The 24,849-nt window shown below is 45.5% G+C and overlaps 1 protein-coding gene across 1 annotated transcript in view; it reads left to right on the top strand.

Moving 5' to 3' along the window:
* The window catches only part of LOC145358107 (hemicentin-1-like), a 359,590-nt gene that overhangs the window by 300,058 nt on the left and 34,683 nt on the right, over positions 1-24,849 (top strand). The window contains exons 76-84 of the mRNA XM_080211781.1: positions 4,956-5,093; positions 7,999-8,127; positions 9,823-10,092; positions 14,841-15,031; positions 16,360-16,573; positions 19,559-19,687; positions 21,069-21,259; positions 22,040-22,121; positions 24,069-24,338. Coding sequence (XP_080067907.1) covers positions 4,956-5,093; positions 7,999-8,127; positions 9,823-10,092; positions 14,841-15,031; positions 16,360-16,573; positions 19,559-19,687; positions 21,069-21,259; positions 22,040-22,121; positions 24,069-24,338 — 1,614 coding nt within the window. The remainder of the gene's footprint in view (positions 1-4,955; positions 5,094-7,998; positions 8,128-9,822; positions 10,093-14,840; positions 15,032-16,359; positions 16,574-19,558; positions 19,688-21,068; positions 21,260-22,039; positions 22,122-24,068; positions 24,339-24,849) is intronic.

Raw genomic sequence — 24,849 nt, 5'->3', positions numbered from 1 at the left:
GAAATATCTTATGAGACCCTCACCCATTCCTTCAATTACCTGCTTCGCTCCTCCCAAGATTAAAATTTAAAGTTTAATTTTTAGTAATATAAACACAAGTAGGTTTGTATTAACGCTGCAATGAAGATGTGAAAATCCCCTAGTTGCCACACTCCGGTGCCTGTTCGGGTACACTGAAGGAGAATTTAGCACTAACCAGCAATCTATTGGAGAAAACCAGAGCACCCGGAGGAAACCCACGAAGACACAGGGAGAACGTGCAGACTCCACACAGACCGCAGCCCAAGTCAGGAATTGAACCCTGCTCACTGGCACTGTGAGGCAGCAGTGCTGAGTCAAGTGTTTTTAGAATCATAGATTCATAGAATATCTACAGTGCAGAAGAGGCCATTCGTCCCATTATGTCTGCATGGACTCTCTGACTGAATCTTACTCAGTTCCTCCCCCCAATCTACCCTTGTAAAATCCATACATTTACTGCGTCCAATCCACTTATCCTGCACATCTTAGGACTGTGGGATGAAAGCAGAGCACTAAGATGAAACCCACGTAGATATGGGGAGAATTTGATTTGATATTGATTTGATTTGATTTATTATTGTCACATGTATTAACATACAGTGAAAAGTATTGTTTCTTGCACGATATATAGATAAAGCATATCATTCATGGTGAAGGAAAGGAGAGAGTGCAGAATGTAATGTTACAGTCATAGCTAGGGTGTAGAGAAAGATTACCTTAATGGAAGGTAAGTCCGTTGAAAAGTCTGATAGCAGCAGGGAAGAAGCTGTTCTTGAGTCGGTTGGTACGCGATTTCAGACTTTTGTATCTTTTTCCTGATGGAAGAAGGTGGAAGAGAGAATGACCGGGGTGCGTGGGGGTCTTAGTTATGCTGGCTGCTTTGCCGAGGCAGCGGGAACTGTAGAAGAGTCAATGGATGGGAGGCTGGTTTGCGTGATGGATTGGGCTACATTTACGACATTTGTAGTTCCTTGTGATCTTGGGCAGAGCAGGAGCCGTACCAAGCTATACCAGAAAGAATGCTTTCTGTAAACATAAGGGGAGGTGATGGCTGAGTGGTATTATCACTAGACTAATAATCCAGAAACTCAGCTAATGGTCTGGGGACCCAGGTTCGAATCCCGCTGTGGCAGATGGTGAAATTTGAATTCAAAAATTAGTTCCTACTTACGACACTTGGGCTTACACCAAGTTACTAGTTGCCAGATCACTGAGGCGACTATTGATACCTGCACATCTTAGCGCAAATTCCTCAGTTAGTGTGAGGGATATAATGAAACCATTTGACCACAGTCAGTTACCCATTTAACATTGAACTATGTGAGTCTGAGTGTATATTAAATAAAACATAAATATAGAAATACATTAAAATCACAACAATTTTACCAAAATATTTAACAGAATCAAACACTTGTTTCCAGCTTAATAAAGATATTTCCACCTGCCCATTCACAGATGTGTGGTGTAGAAAGTCAGTGCGCACATATGAATGTGCTGGTGTGGTGTCATGGAGTCGAAGACTGCCTCTATAATACTTCTCTCTTGCTCTGCCTAGAATTTAATCAGGGTAAAATCCAACCTTTAATTGGAATCACGAGCTTTCAGAGCGCTGCTCCGTCAGGGTCACTCGCCTGATGAAGGAGCAGTGTTCCGAAAGCTTGTAATACCAAATAAACCTTTTGGAGTTTAACCTGGTGTTGTGAGACTTCTTACTGTGCCCAACCCAGTCCAGCGCTGGCATCTCCACATCATGGATTTTAATCACACACCCATTGGCTGCTACGTTCCAAATTCTGGCATTCCCTCTGAAAACTTCTCCTTGCAGCCGCTCTCTCTTCTCCTTTAGAATGCTCCTCAGTTTACTCCTTTGAGCAGCTGTGTGTGTGTGTGTGTGTGTGTGTGTGTGTGTGTGTGTGTGTGTGTGTGTGTGTGTGTGTCGGTGGCCCAGCGTTCAGTTTTGTTTGATGACACTCCAGTGAAATGTCGTGGGCCATTTTACCAAATTAAAGGTGCTGCAGGAATGTAAGTTGTTGTTAATCTGGTAAAACATCACAAGGCATGTCACAGGAGCCTGATCAAATAAAAATTTGATATTGAGCCATGCAAGGTGAGATGGGAAAGAGTGCTCCAAAGCTCAGTTAATGAGGGAACTTTTAAGGAGCATCTCAATGGAGAGAGAGAGAGAGAGGTGGAGAGGGCTAGGGAGGGAAACCCCAGAACTTATGATCTGGACAACTGATTTTCTAAATCATAGAAACTAGAAGCAGGAATAGGCCATTTGGCCCTTCGAGCCTGCTCCGCCATTTCGATTTCCAAAGATGTGCGAGTTAGGTGGATTGATCATGTCACATTGCCCCTTAGTGTCAGTAGGGGGGCGGGGGGGAGAAGCAGGGTAAATAGGTAGGGTTAAGGGTATAGGGCCTGGCTGAGATTGTGGTTGTTGCAGCCTTGATGGGCTGAGTAGCCTCCTTCTGCACTGTACGGATTCTGTGACTTAATTAAACTTCTGTGTGAGCATTGAGGGGATATGTGGGGCTTGTTTTTTAGGCCCTACCAGGAGCGGAGGCAGGCAGCTGAGAAACAGCATTGCTGGCTTATCCGCTGGTTGCCTTGCATCATCCTGCCACTGGGACTGGAGGAGGCAGGATGGATGTGGCACTGTCTACCCACCCACCTGTGGCAGGTAGCAGCTGATCCACATAAATAAAGGCCATTGAAAACCCCTAAAGGAGGCCAACTGCGATTTTCCATTAGGCCTTCAGGTTCCCACAGGTGGCGGGAGACTGTTTAAATGCTAGAGGGGGCCTCCCAGCAATCCATTGGGGAACCAGCAGTCCAGGCAGGCTTAGAGGCCTCCCTACTGGCTTGGGTCCAACTGTAGAAGCAAGTTGCCCTCTAGAGGCTTCCTCTGAACATTGGGGTGGCACAGTGGTTAGCATGGCTGCCTCACAGCGCCAGGGACCTGGGTTCAGTTCCAGCCTCGGGCCACCGTCTGTGTGGACTTTGCATGTTCTCCCCATGTTTGCGTGGGTTTCCTCCGGTGCTCCAGTTTTCTCCCACACTCCAAAGTTGTGTGGGTTAGGTTAGAATACTAAATTGCCCCTCGTGCAAAGGGGTTTAGCAGGGTAAATATGTGGGGTTACAGTAATAGGGCCTGGGTGGGATCGTGGTTGGCACAGACTTGATGGGCAGAATGGCCACCCTCTGCACTGTAGGGATTGTATGACTTTCCCCATTAGACAACCAATCCCTCCACCACCTCCCTACCTCCTCCCAACCCCCTGTTTCCCAAAGGGAGAGAAGCTTCCTGACTTCCATCCTCTATTGATGGCGGGATTCAGAAACGCTCAGGAAAATTCCTGCCCCTAGTCTTCATTCGGATTCCTTTCCCCTCAGTTTTTCTCCCCTCGTACTTACTGCTCAGAAGGCCTGATCTGTGTGGTCCCCCTGGTGCCAGCGCAGGTAAGCGCAATCCATTCCTTTATAATCACAGCTCCTTGATGTTTTTCCCAAGCGTAGTCACCGCTGAGAGACCGGGAACTATAGCGCAACAAACTCCCACAAACATCAATGTGAAAATAACCAGATTATCCAGAACTATTTAAAATGTTGACTTCAGACTTGGGGAAATTCCGATGCATTCCCGACTGGCCTCCCATCCCAGATTTCCACGTTTCCTGCATTCAATAATGTTCAGGAATGACAATTCCCAACTCCTGCCACTCTTCAGAGGAAAAACACTGAACGTTTCTAAAGAGACTTTGTAAAAGGTATCCTTGTTTATTGGACGCAGTATCTGTCACTCGGCATTAGAGACGGAGCAGTTAGTCAAGGCAGAAACATTACCTTCCAGTCAGTTTTACTCCTAGTGCACAAGAAACCAGAGGTGGAGAACCCCAGTGATCTTGGAGGGTTTGTAGGGCTGGTGGATGTAAATGTGGCACAGCGGTTAGCACTGTTGCCTCGCAGTGCCAGCGATCTAGGTTCATCCCCAGCCTCAGGTCTGTGTGGAGTTTGTATGTCCTCCCCATGTCTGCGTCGATTTCCTCCAGGTGCTATGGTCTCCTCCTGTGGCCCAGAGATGTGCAGGTTAGGTGGATTGGCCGTGCTAAATTGCCCCTTAGTGCCCCACAATGTGTAGGTTAGCGGTATTAGTGGGGTAAATACATGGGGTTACGGGGAAAGGGTGGGGTGAGAGGGTGGACCTGGGTAGGATGCTCTGTTGGAGGGTTGGTGCAGACTTGATGAGCCAAATGAGCTCCTGCACTGTAGGGATTCTTTGATTCTACCTGATAGGGATAAAATGTGTAGGAGGAGATGCAAGTTGACAGTTAAAACAGAATCCCTAAATGCAGAAGGAGGCTATTCCGAAGTCCCAAGCTGTATATCGTAGCCTTAAGGCCAGAGGCCATCAAGTCTACACCAACTCTCCGACAGAGTATCTCACTCAGGCCCTATCCCTGTAACTCCATATGTTACCCCACCAATTCCCTAACCCACACATCTTGGAACACCAATGGGCAATTTAGCATGGCCAATCCACATAACCTGAACATCTTTGGACACTAAGGAGCAATTTAGCATGGCCAATCCACCTAACCTGCACATCTTTGGAATGTGAGAGGAAACCAGTGCAGACACGGGGAGAATGTGTAGAGTCCACGCTGGTACCCGGGGCAGGATTGAACCCCGGTCCCTGATGCAGTGAGACATTAGCGCTAATGACTGTGCCACTGTGCCGCTCTCAAAACAGTCTAGTTAACATTTAAAAATCCAGATGGTCATATTGCTGCCAGCGGGAGGTTGTTGTAGACACCATATAAGCAACTTTGAAAAGGATATTTTGAAATTGCCTCAGGTATTATATGAAAATGAGCTCCATCTTTTTTCTTGACTTATCCAGTTTAATTACAGCATTTCTGTTATCTTCTCAGAGCCTCCTGTTATCAAGCCCTTACCAACCACTTTGGAAACTGTGGTTAACAAAGGTGTCATCCTACACTGTGAGTCAACGGGCACCCCAAGACCCACCATCACCTGGCAGAAGGAGGGCATCACTATCTCAAACACAGGTAATCACTGAGACATCAGACAACCTCCTAGCTAGAAATGTCATATGAATTAGGAGCAGGAGTAGGCCACTCAGCCCCTCGAGCCTGCTCCATTAGTCAATAAGATCATGACTAGTCTGATTGTAACCTCAACCCCACATCGCTGCCTATCTATAACCTTTCACCCCCTTGTTCATTAAGAATCTACCTAGCTCTGCCTTAGAAATATTCAAAGAGTCTGCTTCCACTGCCTTTTGAGAAATTGAGTTCCATAGACTTTTAACCCTCTGAGAAAAAAATGTTCTCCCCATCTCCATCTTAAAATATTCTAAAATTAAGAATCTACTGATGACTGTGAAACTGTTGTCGATTGTCAGAAAAATCCATCTGGTTCATGAAATCAAGGGGCAATTTAGCATGGCCAATCCACCTAACCTGCACATCCTGGGACGCTAAGCGGCAATTTAGCATGGCCAATCCATCTAACATACACATCTTGAGACACTAAGTGGCAATTTAGCATGGTCAATCCACCTAACCTGCACATCTTGGGAGTGTGGGAGGAAACGGGAGCACCCAGAGGAAACCCATATAGACGTGGGGAGAACATAGGGGAGGCGATGGCCTCGTGGTATTATTGCTAGATTATTAAACCAGAAACTCAGCTAATGTTCTGGGGACTTGTGTTCAAATCCCACCGTGGCAGATAGTGGAATTTGAATTCAATAAAAAATATCTGGATTTAAGAATCTGCTGATGACTGTGAAACCATTGTAGACTGTTGGGAAATGAAGAAATAGGAAATAGAACATAAGAACATAAGAAATAGGAGCAGGAGTAGGCCAACTAGCCCTTCGAGCCTGCCCCGCCATTCAATAAGATCATGGCTGATCTGTCGTGGCTCAGTTCCACATTCCCGCCCTCTCCCCATAACCCTTAATCCCCTCTCTTATCAAAAACCCATCAACCCGCGTCTTAAAAATATTTAGCGAGGTAGCCTCCACCACTTCAACGGGCAGAGAATTCCAGAGATTCACCACCCTTTGAGTGAAGAAGTTCCTCCTCAACTCCGTTCTAAACCGCCCCCCCCCTTTATCTTGAGGCTGTGCCCCCTCGTCCTACTATCCTTAAAATTCCATCTGGTTCACTAAACCAAGGGACAATTTAACATGACCAATCCACCTAACCTGCACATCTTGGGACTGTGGGAGGAAACCCACTTAGACATGGGGAGAACAGAGGGGGAAGTGATGGCCAAGTGGTATTATCGCTAGATTATTAATCTAGAAACTCAGCTAATGTTCTGGGGACTCAGGTTCAAATCCCACTATGACAGATGGTGAAATTTGAATTCAATAAAAAATATCTGGAATTAAGAATCTACTGATGATCGTGAAACCATTGTCGGAAAAACCCATCTGGTTCACTAATGTCCTTTAGGAAAGGAAATCTGCCGTTCTTACCTAGTCTGGCCTACATGTGACTCTGGAGCCACAGCAATGTGATTGACTCTCAACTGCCCTCACGCAACTGGGGATGGGCAATAAATGCTGGTCCAGCCAGTGATGCCCATGTCCCATGAATGAATAAAAAAAAGACTGCCCCTTATTTTTAAACAGTGATCCCCTTGTTCTAGACTCACCCACAAGAGGAAACATCCTCTCCACACCCACCCTGTCAGTACCCCTCAGGATTATAAAGGTTTTGACTCAGTCACCTTGTACTCCTCTAAATTCCAATAGATGCAAATCTAACCACTCCAACCTTTCCTCCAAAGACATCCCGCCCTACTGCTGGTGTTAGTCGAATAAACCTTCTCTGAACTTGTCTGATTAATTTTTAATGGAGTTGAAGTGAAGAATGATGTTAGCCTTGCTGCGGCTGAAATTTTCTCTTACTCCAGTGGATTGGTTAGACCAGACCCTTCAGTGTAAAATTTCCCATTGCAGTGACTCCAACGACTTGGGGCGGCACAGTAGCACAGCAGTTAGCACTGCTGCTTCACAGCTCCAGGGTCCTGGGTTTGATTCCCGGCTCGGGTCACTGTCTGTGTGGAGTTTGCACATTCTCCTCGTGTTGGCGTGGGTTTCCTCCAGGTGCTCCGGTTTCCTCCCACAGTCCAAAGATGTGCGGGTTAGGTTAATTGGCCGTGCTAAGAAATTGCCCCTTCGTGTCCAGGGATGCATAGGTTAGAGGGATTAGTGGGTATAATATGTAGGGCTATGGGGGTAGGGCCTGGGTGGGATTGTGTTTGGTGCAGACTCGATGGGCCGAAGGGCCTCTTTCTGCATTGTAGGGTTCTATGATTCTATGAACTCAGGTTCGATTCCCGGCTTGGGTCTCTGTCAGTGTGGAGTTTGCATGTTCTCCCCGTGTCTGCATGGGTTTCTTCTGGGTGTTCTCGTTTCCTCCCACAGTCCAAAGATGTGCAGGTTTAGTGGATTGACCACGCTAAATTGCTCCATAGTGTCAGGGGGATTAGTTCGGATAAGTGCATGGGGTTACGGGGATAGGGCCTGGGTGGGATTGTGGTCGGTGCAGACTCGATGGGCTGAATGGCCTCCTTCTGCACTGTAGAGATTCTATGTAGCTATGAATGGGAACAGATGGCAGTGGTGGAAAAAGTCAAGCCTTGGCACAGGGATAGAGCCTTGCAGTCTAAATATCGCTAGACAGTGAACCATTGCACATACAGATCAAAAACATGTCTTTTCAATGCGCTCAACTACAACATAATGAGTAGTGGCGGGAAAAATAGAGCCGTATCCCACTGGAAAGGAATTCTAATATTAGGAGTGCTGTCAGCTGACATTGTGCTATCGAGAAATGGCTGTTTTGTGAACAGAGATGAACCCTCCTCATTATACCGACTGGTTTGCTGGTTTCCTACCGCTGTGTGCACTTTGATCATTTGTTTCTGCCTCAGGGTTTTACTTGTTGGCGAATGGAGGGCTGGAGATCACCAGAGCCACAGAGGAGGATTCTGGAATTTATATGTGTATTGCTCAGAATGCAGCCGGCACAGCTCTGGGCAAGACAAGGCTGGTCGTCCAAGGTAGGGATGTAAAGGGGCTTTCCAGTTGTTATGAAGGGAAGGGTGATCTCCTCTCAGAGATCTGACACTCAACCACTCAAACAGAAGTACCTCCTTTTCACAATCTGTTAGAGTGTGTGAGAAATGGTATGATCTGCGGCAACTCAAAAAACTACCTGAGACTCTTTAAAAGAAACAAGTAACACTTTATTTATCTAACTGACAGTAAACAGGTTAACTAAACTATTAACAAACCAATTAAAAAACAATTCTAATGGAATGCTGTTTAGATAATTACAATTCCCACTTATTAACAAACAAAATAAACAGAATTTGTACACTCACTCTCAAATGTTAGTCAGGTTTGTAGTCTTCCTGAATCTTAATGAGGCTTTCTCTTAACACATATATGTGGCTGTTACACTGGCAGAAAGTTGCCTCTCTCTAGCTGAGAGCTGTGGCAGTTTTTTCTTCTAAAGTGAAGTTTATTTATTAGTCGCAAGTAAGGCTTACATTAACACTGCAATGCAGTTACTGTGGAATTCCCCTAGTCACCACACTCCCGTTTGAGTCAATGAACCAACACGTCTTTCAGAATACAGGAGGAAACCAAAGCACCTGGAGGAAACCCAAGCAGACATGGGGAGAACGTGCAAACTCCGCAAATACAGTCACCCGAGGCCAGAATTGAACCCAACTCCCTGGCACCGTGAGGCAGCAGTGCTAACCACTGTGCCACCCCAGTTTTCTGGAGCTGGGAGTGGATTTATACCTCCTGTATGACATATGAAAACCGACAATAGGATTGGTTTACAGGTTATCAAAGCCTCACGTTCAAATTTGATAGGCTGCTTTTATTCAAATGTCCATTTTAAATTGATTGGTTAAAATTCAAAAACGTGATCTGTTCAAACCCTATTGTTTTTGCCCCAATACACTTTTTTAGACAATGTACTGGATTTTTGCCCCTGCAGCTTTTTTGTACAAAAGAACAAAACCACTTTTTAAACAGACAATTTTACAGCTCTCAGCATTTTACCAGTATTTCTAAATTTACAAACACTAACTTCACAACCCAGTGAAGGATGATAAGCTCATTGGTTTAACCACACTGTAGTAATAAAAGTGGTCATGTGCCTATTTACTTGGGCCTAGTTGTCTAAATGAAGGAAAATATTTGAAACTTCCTAAAATATTTTGTAACTTTCACATTGTTTCATCTGCTAATCTTTTCAAGAGGCTGGTATCAACAACAGGCTAACCATCAGACAGCTGGACATTGGGTACTATCTGATCTAAGACAGCTCAGGATCAGACACAGATTGACTCCCAGACAGTCAGGGGTCAGACACAGACTGACGACAAATAGCCAGGGATCATATATATGTGATAACCTGCACAAAGTTTAAGGGGAATCACTAATTGATCTCCCTGTGGGGCTGGCTGAGTATGAGTTCCCCTGGTAGCAGGCAGTGGCCTCAGCTGGAACTCATTGCCTAAGCCTTTTGCAAGGTAGGCCCAGGACTGGGCCTGCTGAATGGTAGCCCAAAGTAGAGACTAGTGTGTATATATCATGGTAGTGGTTTTACTTTGCACTCTGTAATAAACTATATTCCTTTCTGGTCGGGCTTCCTGAATTATTACAATATATAAAAAAGGACAATCTGCTCACTGTCTCATGAATGAGGAAATGTGCTTTCTCTCTCTTTCGCTCAGTTCCACCAGTGATCAAAGCTCACAATAGGGAATATAAAGCCACCGTTGACCACTCTGTGACGTTACCCTGTGAGGCAGGAGGCCGCCCTACACCAGAGGTGACGTGGGTAAAAGATGGCCGCACCATTGTTGATCAGCTACGCCTGCAAATGTTTGTGAATGGGTCCCTGCACATCCCGCAGCTCCAGCTTACTGATGCAGGGTGGTACACATGTATTGCCAGAAACAAAGTTGGCGTGGTGAGCACAGACACGATTCTAGTGGTGCAGGGTAAGTGTAGCATCATCACTCATACAAGTTGCATTTATATAGCACCTTTAATGTAGCAAAGGATGCTTCACAGGATCGATTATTAAACAGAATTGGACACCAGACTGACGCTATCTAGTGGCTTGTGCCATCTGATGCTGATGCGAAGAGGCCTTTATTCTATGTTGATTTATTAATGTCACAAATAGACATACGTTAACACTGCAATGAAGTTACTGTGAAAATCCCCTAGTTGCACAGCTCCGGCGCCTGTTCGGGTACACTGAGGGAGAATTTAGCATGGCCAATGTGTCTAACTGGCACGTCTTTTGGAATGTGGGAGGAAACTGGAGCACCCAGAGGAAACCGACACAGACACGGGGAGAACATGCAGTCTGTGCACAGACAGTGACCCAAGCCGGGAATCAAACCCAGGTTCGTGTCACTGTGAGGCAGTGGTGCTAACCACTGTGCCAGTGTGCTGCCAGGAATGGAAACGTGCAACATATTCATCAGCATCCGGAAAGAGAAAGAACTTGCATTAAAAAAGCACCTCCCCAAAGTGCTTCAGAGCCAATCTGTAATGTGGCCTAGTCGTCACTTTGTGATATCAGAGACGCTGCAGCCATTTTTGTACAGCATGATCCCACAAACAACAATGTGCTGATGACTGCTGCTCTGATTCTCGTAATCTTGTTTGAGGGATAAATGGTGACCAGGACATCACGGAGATGTTCCTTGCTCTTCTTGAGATTGTGCATCTTTTACGTACACCTTGGAGACTCTTAGGTTAATGTCTTATCTGAAAGTCAACACTCCCTCAGTGATGCACTGGAGTCTCTGTAGTGAAACTTGAACCTGCAAACTTCTGACTAAGAGGCAAGAGTCTTACCGACTGAGTCACAACTCACACCATCTGAAATGTTAGTCATAATTCCCAGAGCTCTGTTGCCAAGGAGCAGCATCACTATGGCGATAACATGGTCTGATTATCTGATACACATTTATTACCGGTTAGATTCTGTGCCAGACAATGTCTGATAAACTACAAAAACACATAAGAGATAGAAATAGGAGAAGTCCATTTAGTCCATCGAGCTGCTCCATCAATAGTACGACCATGGCTAATCTTGGCTTCATATCCACATGTCCATCCATTCCCCATATCTCTTAATTCCCCAAGAGACCAAAAATCTATCTATCCTGGTCTTAGGTATAGCTATATGTATAGGTATATGGAGCATCCACAACACTCTGGGGTAGAAAATTCCAAAGATTCACAACCCTCTGAGTGAAAGAGTCTCTCCACATCTCAATCCTAAATGATTGACTCCTTTTCCTGAGACTGTGCCCCAGTGTATCAGAGTCCCTCTCCAGGGGAAATAATCTCTCTGTCTATCCTGTCAAAACCCCTTCAGGATTTTCTATGTTTCAGTGAGATCAGGAAGATGGAACTGAGGGCGTTGTTGCTAAATCTGCGGATGGTACAAACTTATCTAGAGGGACAGGTAGTGTTGAGGAAGTGGGGGGGCTGCAGAATGACTTGGACAGGCTAGGAGAGTGGGCAAAGAAGTGGCAGATGGAATACAATGTGGGAAAGTGTGAGGTTATGCACTTTGGTAGGAAGAATAGAGGCATAGGCTATTTTTTACATGGGAAAAGGCTTCGGAAATCGGGAGCACCAAAGGAACTTCTTGGGAGTCCTGGTTCAGAACTCTTTTAATATGCAGGTTCAGTCGGCAGTTAGGAAGGCAAATTCAACCTTAGCATTCATTTCTAGAGGGCTAGAATACAAGAGCAGGGATGGACTGCTGAGGCTGTATAAGGGTCTGGTCTGACCCCATTTGGAATATTGTTTTGGGCCCCAAATGGAAAGATGTGCTGGCCTTGGAAGGTGTCCAGAGGATGTTCACAAGAACGACCCCAGGAATGAAGGGTTTGTCATACATAGAACAATTGAGGAGTCTGGCTCTGTACTCAATGGAGTTTAGCAGAATAAGGGGAGATTGAATTGAAACTTACAGAATACTGAGAGGTCTGGATAGAGTAAATGTGGAGGGGATGTTTCCACTGGTGGGAGAGACTAGAACTCGAGGGTATAATCTCAGAGTGAAGGAACGTTCCTTTAAAACTGAGATGAGGAGAAATTTCTTCAGCCAGAAGATGGTGAATTTGTGGCACTGATTGCCACAGAAGCCAGGTCATTGAGTCCCTTTAAGACAGAGATAGATAAGTTCTTGATCAATAAAGGGTTATGGGGAGAAGGCAGAAGAATGGAGATGAGAATCATATCAGCCATGATTAAATGGTGCAGCAGATCCAATGGGCCAAATGGCCTAATTGTGCTTCTATATCTTATAGTCGTAAGAAGATCACCTCTCATTCTTCTAAACTACAGAGAATAAATGCCCAATTTATTCAGCCTCTTGTGATAGGATAACACTCTGGACCTAGAGATCAATTTACAAACAAGCATTTGATATAGGAGCAGAAGTAGGCCATTTGTTCCCACTCGCCTGCTGCGCCATTTAATGAGATCATACATGATCATTTTGTGTTGAGTTCCACATTCCCATCTACCTCAATAACTCTTGACTTCCTTGTCCATCAAGAATCTATCTATCTCTGCCTTAAAAATGTTCAATGATCCCACTTCAACCATCTTCTGAGGCAGAGTTCCAAAATCACACAACCCTCAGAGAAAGGAATCCTCCTCATTTCTGTCCTATAAGGGGTGCTCTGTTATTTTGAAACAGTGCCCTCTTAGTTCTGGACTTACCCACAAGAGGAAATATCCTTTCCACATCCACCTTGTCGAGAATGTTCCGGATCTTGTACACTTCAATCAAATCACCCATCATTCATAGAACCCAGAGAATCCTTCCAGTGTAGGAAGAAGCTATTCAGCCCATCAAGTCTGCACTGATCCTCCAAAAGAGCATGCCATCCAGGTCCTATCCCTCCAACCTTTTGCCATAGCCCCGAACTTTTCCCATGGCCAATCCACCTATCCTACACATCTTTGGAGTGTGGGAGGCAACCGGAGCATCTGGAGGAAACCTACGTGGATATGGGGAGAAAGTGTAAATTCCACACAAACGGTGATCCATACAGGGACGCGATGGTCTAGTGGTATTATCACTAGACTATTAATCCAGAAACTCAATTAATATTCTGGGGACCCGGCAGATGGTGGAATTTGAATTCAATAAAAAATATCTGGAATTAAGAATTTACTTGTCGATTGGCGGAAAAACCCACCTGGTTCACTAATGTCCTTTAGGAAAGGGAAATCTGCTGTCCTTACCTGGTCTGGCCTACATTATTCCAGAGCTACAGCAATGTAGTTGACTCTCAACTGCTCTTGGGCGACTTGGCATGGATAATAAATGCTGGCCAGCCAGCAACGCCCATGTCCAACAAATGATTAAAAAAAGACAGTCACCCAAGTTTGGAATTGAACCCAGTTCCCTGGCACTGTGAGACAGCGATGCTAACCACTGTACCACCATTGCCGCTCAGTAGAGACAAGCTCAGTCTGTCCAACCTTTGTGTAGTGTATAGTGAACCTTCACTACTGTATAGCGAACCTCCCTTGTACTGCCTCCAACACAACTGTACGCTTCCTTTAATATGGAGACCAAAACTGCACACAGTATTCCAGGTGTTCACAAAGGCTTACAGACCAGCTGTGGTGTTGCACTCACTTCCCATATTCTCTCCTGTGATTCATCAACCTGTTCCTATGCGGATCTAAGTCAGTGAATTGAGGATCAAGTCTCCCGCTCCCGTCCTGCTGGGAAATCCTCCACTCAGCCCCTGTGAAGCAGTGAATGGATAAGTTCTCAGGTGGCCCTGCTACCTTCCTGCCCCCCCAGGCTCTGTTGGTATTTCTACACAGTACCGAGGGAGTGCCACATTGTCAGAGGAGAACCCGGCTAACTGTTTAGCTGGATCAAAAAACCCTTTGATACTACTTGAAGACGAGCAGAGAATTCTGTTGATGTTGTTGCTAACACCACCAGGCCAAAACAAAATCCCTGACCATTATCTGTGGGATCTTGCTGTGTAGAAAGTGAATGACACATTTGGCTCCCTAACAGCAGTCACTCCATTTTGGAACTTGCGAATTACATAGAAACATGGGGAGGTGATGGCCTAGTTGTATTATCGCTAGACTATTAATCCAGCAACTCAGCTAATGTACGAGGGAACCAGGTTTGAATCCTGTCACGGCAGATGGTGGAATTTGAATTCAATAAAACATATCTGGAATTAAGAATCTACTAATGACCATGAAACCATTGTCAATTATCAGAAAAACCCATCTGGTTCACTAATATCCTTTAGGGAAGGAAATCAGCCATCCTTACCTGGTCTGGCCTACATGTGACTCCAGAGTCACAGCAATGTGGTTGACTCTCACTGCTTTACAGGGACTGAGTGGAGACCTGATAATTTCCCAACAGGAGGGGAGCGAGAGACTTGATCACTGACTCAGATCCACATAGGAACAGCTCAGTGAATCAGAGGAGAGAATAGGGGTGACTAGGGATGGGCAATAAATGCTGGCCAGTCTGTGATGCCCATGTCCCATGAACAAATAAAAAAGAAAATAGAAGCAGGAATAGGCCATTCGGCCCTTCTAACCTTTCCAGAATTGCGAGTGACACCTCCAAAGGGCCAGGGGAGGCTCAGTGGTAAAAGGGTCTCCTTGGATACGAGGGAGCCATTTAGATTCTGTTTCACAATCTTTGCTTTTGCCGCAGTTCCACCGTCGATCTCGATTGGTCAGTCGGAGTTTTCGGTGCTGGAGGATTCACAGGCCCTCTTGTCGTGCGCCATTCAGGGGTCGCCGGTACCCATGGTCTACTGGGAAAAGGACGGTGTCGCAGTGCCAGACATCCCAGGAAAATTCACTGCGCTGCAGTCCGGGGAACTGATTGTAGAAAACACAACGGTAAGTTCAGAGCTGGGCTTGGACCTGTTTGTGAAAAGGCGTGTCAAGCACGTTCCAATAGTCACTACTTTTCTGGTCACCTGTCTTCTCCTAGCTTGTGCTGGGATATAGTCCCGTGGGCGTGGGCGATCCTTTCTGTAAGAACTATCCCTTCTCAGGTGACCCTCCGTGACACTTCTATACCACTGTCACTCCCTTGAGACCAGCCAGTAAACTGAAGGTCAAAATCTGCCCCTTCCTGTCAGGTGAGGGGGGGGTGGGAGAAAGAGAAGAGGCCCAGTTGACCCTGATGGTGCATTGTCCAACATTTCCAAACTGATAAACCTGTTTTGAGATTGTCAGTCTGCCGTTAGTTTACTGGGTTGTTCCACACTGTGGCATCCTTTGTATGGTTTGCTTCAGTTAATGCAAAGCCTTCATTTTAAGATATTTCTGCCTATGTAACTAATTACACTAAGCTTCAAAGCTAACTCAGCCATATTTTAAAACTCATCTGGAATGAATTTAGAAATTGACTGCATTCTTTGAAAGTACAATGCAAGTGAGGCTTTTTCATAATGCGAAACAAAGTTTTTCTTAAACTAAACCTTCATGGCCACAGCTGCAAATTGTTTATGAAAGTTAGAGACACAGCTTGGACTGAGTAATTTCATAATTTGATTTGATTTGATTTATTATTGTCACATGTATCAACATACAGTGAAAAGTACTGTTTCATGTGTGCTATGCAGACAAAGCATATTCGTTTATAGAGAAGGAAGGGAGAGAATGCAGAATGTAGTGTTACAGTCATAGTTAGGGTATAGAGAAAGATCAACTTAATGCGAGGTAACTCCATTCAAAAGTCTGACAGCAGCAGGGAAGAAGCTGTTCTTGAGTTGGTTGGTACGTGGCCTCAGACTTTTGTATCTTTTTCCCCGTGGAAGAAGGTGGAACAGAGAATGTCTGGGGTGTGTGGGGTCCTTAATTATATTGGCTGCTTTGCCAAGGCAGCGGGAAATGTAGACAGAGTCAATGGATGGGAGGCTGGCTATGCAGATAACTGAAAAGTTATAACGTTTTCTATAGCTATATGTAGGCAGTCTAGGTTTGAATCGAGTCTGTATCAGGACTAGCTTTTGCTGGCCTCTCTCTTTTTTTCTCCCTCTCTGTCTCAAGTAATCCTTTTTTTGCTTTCTGTTATGTGCTAATTTTAAAATGCTGCTCAATAAAAGCAATTCAGCTTCGTATCCGTGCTGTCTCCATCTATTCTGAGGAATGAATGGACCATACACACGCACACGCACACACACATTAACATCCCCCTCTCCTTTCCTTCATTCCCACAGCTGGAGGATGCCGGTGTTTACACCTGTACAGCAGTGAGTACAGCCGGCAAGGCCAGTCACCATATCCGCCTGTCTGTTAATGTTCAGCCAGCGTTCACGGAGCTCCCTGCAGATGTGTCCCTTCACAAAGGAGAAAGACTCTTACTGACATGTGGGGCCAAAGGCTTTCCATCTCCATCGATCAGCTGGACATTCAATAACAAGCCTATTGCAGGTATGGAGATGAACATCTCTTATTCCAATGATGTACTATTTGTTAAATTCTCTGTTTAACAAGAGAACCAAGCTCATAGAAACTTACAAATTATTTATAATCTTTTAACTTACAAGTTGAGTCTGATTGGTTACTCAGGATACTGACTCTCTTTCTCGTCCAATTATTTTCCCGAGGGTGTTGATTGGCTATTTTAAGTTTTAAGTTTATTTATTGGTGTCACAAGTAGACTTACATTAACACTGCAATGAAGTTACTGTGAAAATCCCCTAGTCGCCACACTCTGGCACCTGTTTGGGTACACTGAGGGAGAATTCAGCATGGCCAAAGAACCTAATCAGCATGTCTTTCGGACTGTGGGAGGAAACCGGAGCACCCGAAGGAAACCCACACAGACACAGGGAGAAGGTGCAGACTCACACAGTCACCCAAGCCTGGAATCGACCCAGGTCCCTGGCACTGTCAGACAGCAGTGTTAACCACTGCACCACCACATAGAAGCATCATAGGCCTCCTAATCCTGTCCTCACCTCCATAAGGGATCCCTGGACCACAATCAATAGGCAGAATCCTGACAGATATCTCTATTCCCTTGCCTGTGGAGCTCAACCCAGCAAGTTAATTACCAATCCCCAGGGAGCTTGAATTCAACAGGTTATACAGGGAGGTCAATCAGTGATTCCCCATGCAAGTCCTGGGGGTTATCACACAGTGAATATTATTTGTTTCGGTGAGTTTACCTTTGGTTCTAAGCAGGAATGGATTCATGTTGAAACTCTGGCGTAAGCTACTCTTGTTATAGAATCAAAGAACTCCACAGCGCAGAAAGAGGCCCTTCGGCCCATTGAGTCTGCACTGACCACAATCCCACCCAGGCCCTTTCCCCATATCCCTACATATTTTACCCGCTAATCCCTCTAACCTAAGCATCCTAGTACACTAAAGGGCAATTTAAGCATGGCCAATCAACCTAACTTGCACATCTTTGGACTGTGGGAGGAAACCCATGCAGACACGAGGAGAATGTGCAGACTCCACTCAGACAGTGACTGAGCCAGGAATCGAACCCAGGTCTCCAGAGCTGTGAAGCAGCAGTGCTAACCACTGTGCCACCGTGGCTGGTCTATCAGTAAAGAGTAGGCTTGCAGAAAACATAAGAACTGACTGCAAAAGCTTCTATAGATATGTGAAGAGAAAAAGATTGGTGAAGAGCAATCTAGGCCCCTTACTGTTAGAATCAGGTGAATACATAATGAGCAACAAAGAGATGGCAGATCAGCTGAACAAATATTTTGGACCTGTCTTCAGTAAGGAGGACACGAATAACCTGCCAGAAATATTAGGATACAGAGGGTCTAGTATGAAGAAGGAACCGAAGGAAATCCTTATAAGTCAGGAAATTGTATTGGGGAAATTGCTGGGGTTAAAACCCAGTAAGTCCCCAGGGCCTGATGCTCTGTATTCAAGGAAGTGGCCCTAGAAATAGTGGATACATTGGTGATCATCTTCTAGCATTCTATAGACTCTGGGAGAGTTCCAGTGGATTAGAGGGTAGCTTATGTAACCCCACTTTTTAAAAATAGGAGGGAGGGAGGAAATGGGGAATGATAGATCAGTTAGCCTGACATCTGTGGCGGGGAAAATGCTGGAGTCAATTATTAAGGATGCAATAACTGAGCATTTGGAAAGCAGTGACAGGTCCAAGTCAGCACGGATTCACTAAAGGGAAATTGTACTTGACAAATCTTCTGGAAGTTTTTGAGGATGTGACCAGTAGAGTGGACAAAACTGAACCAGTGAATGTTGTGTATCTGGACTTTCAAAAGGCTTTTGACAAAATCTCACATAAGAGATTAGTGAGCAAAATTAAAGCTCATGGTATTAGGGATAATCTATTGACGTGGGTAGAGAACTGGTTGGCAGATAGGAAACAGAGTAGGAATAAATGGGTCCTTTTCAGAATGGCAGGCAGTGACTAGTGGGATACCACAGGGTTCAGTGCTGGGACCCCCAACTATTTGCAATATATGTTAATGATTTGGACGAAGGAATTGAACTAAGCTGGGTGGCAGTGTGTGCTGTGAAGAGGACGCTGAGAGGCTGCAGGGTGAGTTGGACGGACTGGCTGAGTGGGCAAATACTTGTCAAATGCAAAATACTGTGGATAAGTGTGAGGTTTTCCACTTTGGTGGCAAAAACAGAAAGAAAGATTATTATCTAAATGGTGGCAGTTTATGAAAAGGGGAACTGCAACATGACCTGGGTGTCATGATGGAACAGTCACTGAAGGTTAGCATGCAGGTACAGCAGAGAGTGAGGAAAGCTAATGGCATGCTAGTCTTCATAGCAAGAGGATTTGAGTATTGGAATAAGACTACCTTGCTGTATTAATACAGGGCTTTGGTGAGGCCACACTTTGAGTATAGTGTACAGTTTTGGTCTCCTAGTCTGAGGAAGGATATTCATGCTATTGAGGGAGCCCAGCGAAGGTTCACCAGACCGATTCCTGGAATGGCAGGACCGACATCTGAAGACACACTGGGCTTGTACTCACTGGAATTTAGAAGAATGAGAGGGGATCTCATAGAAACATATGAAGTTCTGATGGGACTGGACAGGCTAGATGTGGGAAGACGGTTCTCAATGTTGGGGAAGTGCAGAACCAGGGGTCACATTCTAAGAATAAGGGGTAAGCCATTCAGGATTTCTTCACTCAGAGATTGGGAATCTGTGGAATTCTCTACACAGAAGGCCATTCAGGCCAGTTTGTCAGATATGTTCACGAGGGAACTGGATGTGGCCCTTGTGGCTAAAGAGTTCAAGGGAAATGGAGAGAAAGTGGGAGTGGGATACTGACAGTGCGTGATCAACCATGATCATATTGAATGGTGGTGCAGGCTCGAAGGGCTGAATGGTCTACTCCTGCATCAATTTTCTATGATAAAAGCTGGATAATCCTGGATTATTGTGCTTATTCAATGAAAGATTCCAGGAGTGAAGGTCGGAGTGAACTGATTATGGAAAAGGTTTCCAAGGAAGATTCCGGTACTTACGTGTGCACAGCGGAAAATGCTGTGGGGATGATCAAAGCGATGGGCTTTGTCTATGTGAAAGGTAAGACTGCCATTGGTTATACTGTCTGTCGCATGGGCTGGTGACCTCTGACCATTGACCTTTGGGAATATTAATGAATGGCATCAATCTTTCTATGCTGCTTTGGGATAATATTTATCTTCTAGCTCTGGGAGTGGAGGATATTTGTTCTAGATAAGTTGTGCAATAATTGACTTAAATGTGGGGGAAAGCTTTCTCTGTGTTGAATGAAACAATCTGTACAAACCTATCAAAACTGGATATATTAATCTACTCTCGGAGTATCAGTTGTTGGAGGCTTTGTGGAATTTTCTAACTTCTAAAAGGAATCAGGGTAAATCCAGTGAGGGACGCAATGGCCTCGTTGTATTATCATGCAATTATTAATCCAGAATCTCAGTTAATGTTCTGGGGAGCTGGGTTCGAATCCCACCATGGCAGATGGTGGAATTTGAATCCAATAAAAAATATCTGGAATTAAGAATCTACTGATGATCATGAAACCATTGTCGATTCTCAGAAAAACACATCTGGTTCACCAATGTCCTTTAGGGAGGTGTAATAACTCCACAGAGGCGAAAGTCCCATCACGTAGTTGCTTTATTTACACCATACATCTGTACATAGCCAGCTCTCCAGTCGCTCCCTGCTGAATGCAGGCTGAGAGTCTGACACACCTGCTTTAAATAGGGAGCATGAGGCTCCTGGATTTAACCACCAATTAGGACTCATTAGGTAGTTCTTTCGACGACCCAGCAAGTAAAACAAACTCAAATTAACTTAGGGACAAATAAAGAGGGGCAGCCCCCCAAAAAGGAAGGGGTACTGCCCAAACAGAAACCAAAGTCCAAAGGAAACTTAAAACATTAAATCAAAGGTGATTATCAGGGTCGATAATGCACCCCAGCCCCTGTTGTGCTCAGCAGGCATGGAAGGCATCAACTGTGCCCGTGGACACTGCATGCTCCCTCTCCAGAGACACCTAGCCACAAATATAGCTGCGGTTGTGGGGCAGACAGTCAGGATGGACAACCCCGTCGATCGCCGCTGCCTGGACCTATTAATGGCGCGCTGCGCCAGGCCCAGGAGTAGCTAGTTCATACTCTAGCAAGCCAACTTCATCAGGCTGCCTGAACTCAACACAGGAAGGAAATCTGCCGTCCTTACCTGGCCTGGCCTACACGAGTCCAGAGCCACAGCAATGTGGTTGACTCTTAAGTGCCCTCTGAAAAAGCCCAGCAAGCCACTCCATTGCATCAATCATTCAAGGTGGCAGCTCACCACCGTCTTCTCAAGGGCAACTAGGAATGGGCACTAAATGCTGTCGGTGATGCCCATGTTTCACGAATGAATTAAATAATGATAAAGGAGCCTCAGGATAACTGCTCTGTTCCATTTTCAGAGGCGCCAGTTCTCCAAGGTGAAGTCACCGCGTACCAGACGGAGACCCTGGGAGGGAATGTTGTTTTGAACTGTGAAGCTCATGGAGATCCAACACCATCTATAAACTGGAACAAGAACGGCAGACCCCTCACCATCAGTAATCGCATTCGCCAAATGAATAACGGTTCCCTAGCGATCTATGGAACAATGGTGAGTGGCATTTTACCTCAGCTGAAATAACTCATGACATAGTCTGTAATGATAGCATCCCTACAGTGCAGAAGGAGGCCATTTGGCCCATTGAGTCTGCAAGAGAACATCTTACCCATGCCCTTCCCCCTGCCCTGTCCCACACATTTACCCCGTTAATCCTCGGGACACTAAGGGGAAATGTAGCATGGCCAAACCACCTAACCTGCACATCTTTGGATGGTGGGAGGAAACCGGAGCACCCAGAGGAAACCCACGCAGAGACAGGGTGAATGTGTAAACGCCACACAGACCGATGGCTGGAATCAATCCCAGACCCCTGGCGCTATGAGACAGCAATGCTAACCACTGTGCCACCATGCCACCCAAGCTGGTGCAAGCTTTAATATTTTGGTCCATATTAACCTGTATTCTCCCCTCTTTACCTGATCCTTGCACCTTCTGCTGTTGTCCCGTAGCATGCATGCTCTTTATGTGTGTGTCTCTCTCTCTCTCTCTCTCTCTCCCTCTGTCACTACATCTCGGGTGTGTGTGGTTCAGTCAGCAGACTGAGCTACGCATGGAACCTGGCAATGGAGAGATTGGAATAGCTGCCTCTTCATGAGGGCAGTGCCTGTCACCTACAGCCCACAGATTGTGGAAAACTTTTGTTTTCTGCTCCTGAAGGCTCAGATCCAGCCTCGCCCTCTCTGACAGTGAACAGAGTTGATCTGAGAGCAAGGTCCTTAACGGACAAGGTTAAAGATTTCTGTTTTCTTTCACTGAAATGTCTCCTGACAGAATGAAGATGCTGGGGATTATAAGTGTGTGGCGGAGAATGAAGCGGGTGTGGTGGAGCGTAAAGTCACCCTGATGTTGCAGAGTAAGTACACTCGGGGCGGGGGGAGCAGGGGGGCACCTGCCGACCCGGTTATAGAGGCCTAATCGCTGCGTTAATCTCCCAACCATTGGCGATTCTTGAGGTACCGTAACTTCCATTATTGATCAGGGATGGCATGGTGGCACAGTGGTTAGCACCACTACCTAACAACACCAGGGACCTGGGTTCAATTCTGCCCTTGGGTACTATCTGTGTAGAGTTTGCACATTCCCCCTGTGTCTGCGTGGGTTTCCTCCGGATCCTCCGGTTTCCTCTCATAATCCAAAGATGTGCAGGTTAGGTTGATTGGTCATGCTAAATTAACCCTAGTGTCAGGGTAAATGTGAGGGCTTATGGGAATCGGATTTGGGTGAGATTGTGGTTGGTGCAGACTCGATGGGCCAAATAGCCTCCTTCTGCACAATAAGGATTCTATGAGAACAGCTGATATCGCGTAGAGAAGGAGTGGCCGGAGCTTTCCCGCTGTTCACACCTGTGGAATCTTCTCACCCCACCAACGCTGCACCCCTGCTGCGGCTTCCCAGTGCTATAAGGTGGATTCAATTGGAAAACCTGTTGACAGTGGCAGGACCAGTAGATCCCACCTTCAGCCAATGGCACGCCGCCTCCCGCCACCGAGAAGCTCGCCATGGGGAGGCCAGAGAATCTCTCCAAAAGAGTTGCATTTCTGTAGCACCTTCCATGACCTCAGAACGTTCCAATAGATGTAACAGCCAATGATGTTCTTTTGAAGCGTATCCACTGCTGTCATTTGTCAATCCTTGCACAGCAAGCTCCCACAGCAACAAAATGGCCAGAAAATCAATTTATTTAGTGGTCTTGATTGGGGGAATAAATATTGACCAAGGGCACCAAGACCAACTCCCATTCTCTTCTTCAAAATGGTGGGATCATTAAAGGGTGCTAATTTAACAAGATAGCTCTGATTGGTTGAGGTGTTACCAAGGAGAATGCACCAGGGAGATATTGTCCCCTATGGTTTAGTTTCATTTTTAAGAAAGTATAAATTGTTGCTCCCTTTGAAATTTGGCATCCTTGCATTTGACCTGATGAGTACATACCAAAAAGCTTCGACAGTATGTCTCCTTTTACAGCCATACTCAAGTACTTGTATTACCAATCAATAATAGAGCTGTTAACTAATCCTGTCCATCATAGTGGTCTTTGGCAGACATGAGGTGAGGGGAAGTCCTCAGTGCTGGAGCGCTTTGGGAATCATTAGTCCAAAGTCCATCATTTCCCTCCCCCAGCTCACTTCACTGGCATGTCTTGTCATCTGACATGCACGTTTGATTGAGTCACCCAAGACATTGGTAAGGCCACACTTGGAATACTGTGTACAGTTCTGGTCACCCTATTGTCGAAAGGATATTATTAAACTAGAAAGAGTGCAGAAAAGGTTTGCTAGGATGCTACCGGGACTTGGTGGTTTGAGTTATGAGAGGCTGGATAGACTGGGACATTTTTCTCTGGACTGTAGGAGACTGAGGGGTGATCTTATAGAGGTCTATAAAATAATGAGGGGCATAGATCAGCCAGATAGTCAATATCGTTTCCCAAAATTAGGGGATTCTAAAACTAAAGGGTGTAGGTTTAAGGTGAGAGGGGAGAGACACAAAAAGGTCCAGAGGATAATGAATGTCTGGAACAAGTTGCCAGAGGTAGTAGTAGAGGCAGGTACAATTTTGTCTTTTAAAAAGCATTTAGACAGTAACATGGGTAAGATGGGTATAGAGGGATATGGGCCAAACACGGGCAATTGGATCTAGCTTAATGGTTTAAAAAAGGGCAGCATGGACAAATTGGGCTGAAGGGCCTGTTTCCATGCTGTAAACCTCTGAGACTCCATTTGCATTGTGGTGTTGTATAGTAAACAGTTCCACCGACTGAGTTAAATTTGTTGAACCAACTTATTTCCCTCTCTGCAAGGTGCACCGGTGTTCACTGTGGAACCTTTGGACACGGTTGCGGGTCTCGGGGACAGAGTCTCGTTGCACTGCCAGGCGGCAGGGGAGCCTTTACCCACCGTGGAGTGGATCAAAGATGGACAACCAGTCAGGGAGAATGAGCGCCTGGTTGTGTTACCAAACTCCACTCTGCAAATCCTCTCCACCGTGAAGGAAGACACAGGAGAATATGAATGTGTAGCCCGGAATCTCATGGGATCTTCCTTTGTAGCAATAACTCTAACTGTGCAAGGTGGGTAATGTTTGATATTTTTATGACCAGTTTTATCTTGAGGTAATATTGCACTGGATATAATGAGCTAGAAATTGGCCATTTTTCAACCCTTTAGCTTTAGCTGCACCTAAAAGAAAGACCTTGATAGTCACACATAGACTCGATGGGCTAAATGGCATCCATTGCAGTGGAGACAGGTTTAGCAAATATTTTTAAGGTGGAGGTAGATAAATTCTGTAATAACAAGGGAGACAAAAGTTATAGGGAAGGTTAGGCAGAGGTTTTCAATCAACTTTGTTTAATTTTTTTACTGTTTTCTGCCTTTTATTTCTTTCTTGTTCTTCTTCATTTTTCTTCCCCCCACTATTCTTTCCCCCCTACTTCATCCCCCTTCCTTTACCTTTTCTCCCCCACTCCCCCTTTTCTACATTCTACCTCTGTTCCACCCCCAGCCCCTCCCAACATTTTCATCTGTCACAGTTTACAGCTTCTCTGCCATTTGACCATTCACACCCTTTATTCTGTCTAT

The sequence above is a fragment of the Carcharhinus amblyrhynchos genome, chromosome 25, assembly GCF_965287045.1.
Source record: "Carcharhinus amblyrhynchos chromosome 25, sCarAmb.v2.hapA, whole genome shotgun sequence".
Taxonomy (NCBI): domain Eukaryota; kingdom Metazoa; phylum Chordata; class Chondrichthyes; order Carcharhiniformes; family Carcharhinidae; genus Carcharhinus; species Carcharhinus amblyrhynchos.
The sequence above is the reverse complement of the archived record's forward strand: the minus strand, read 5'-3'. Positions and strand labels throughout refer to the sequence as shown.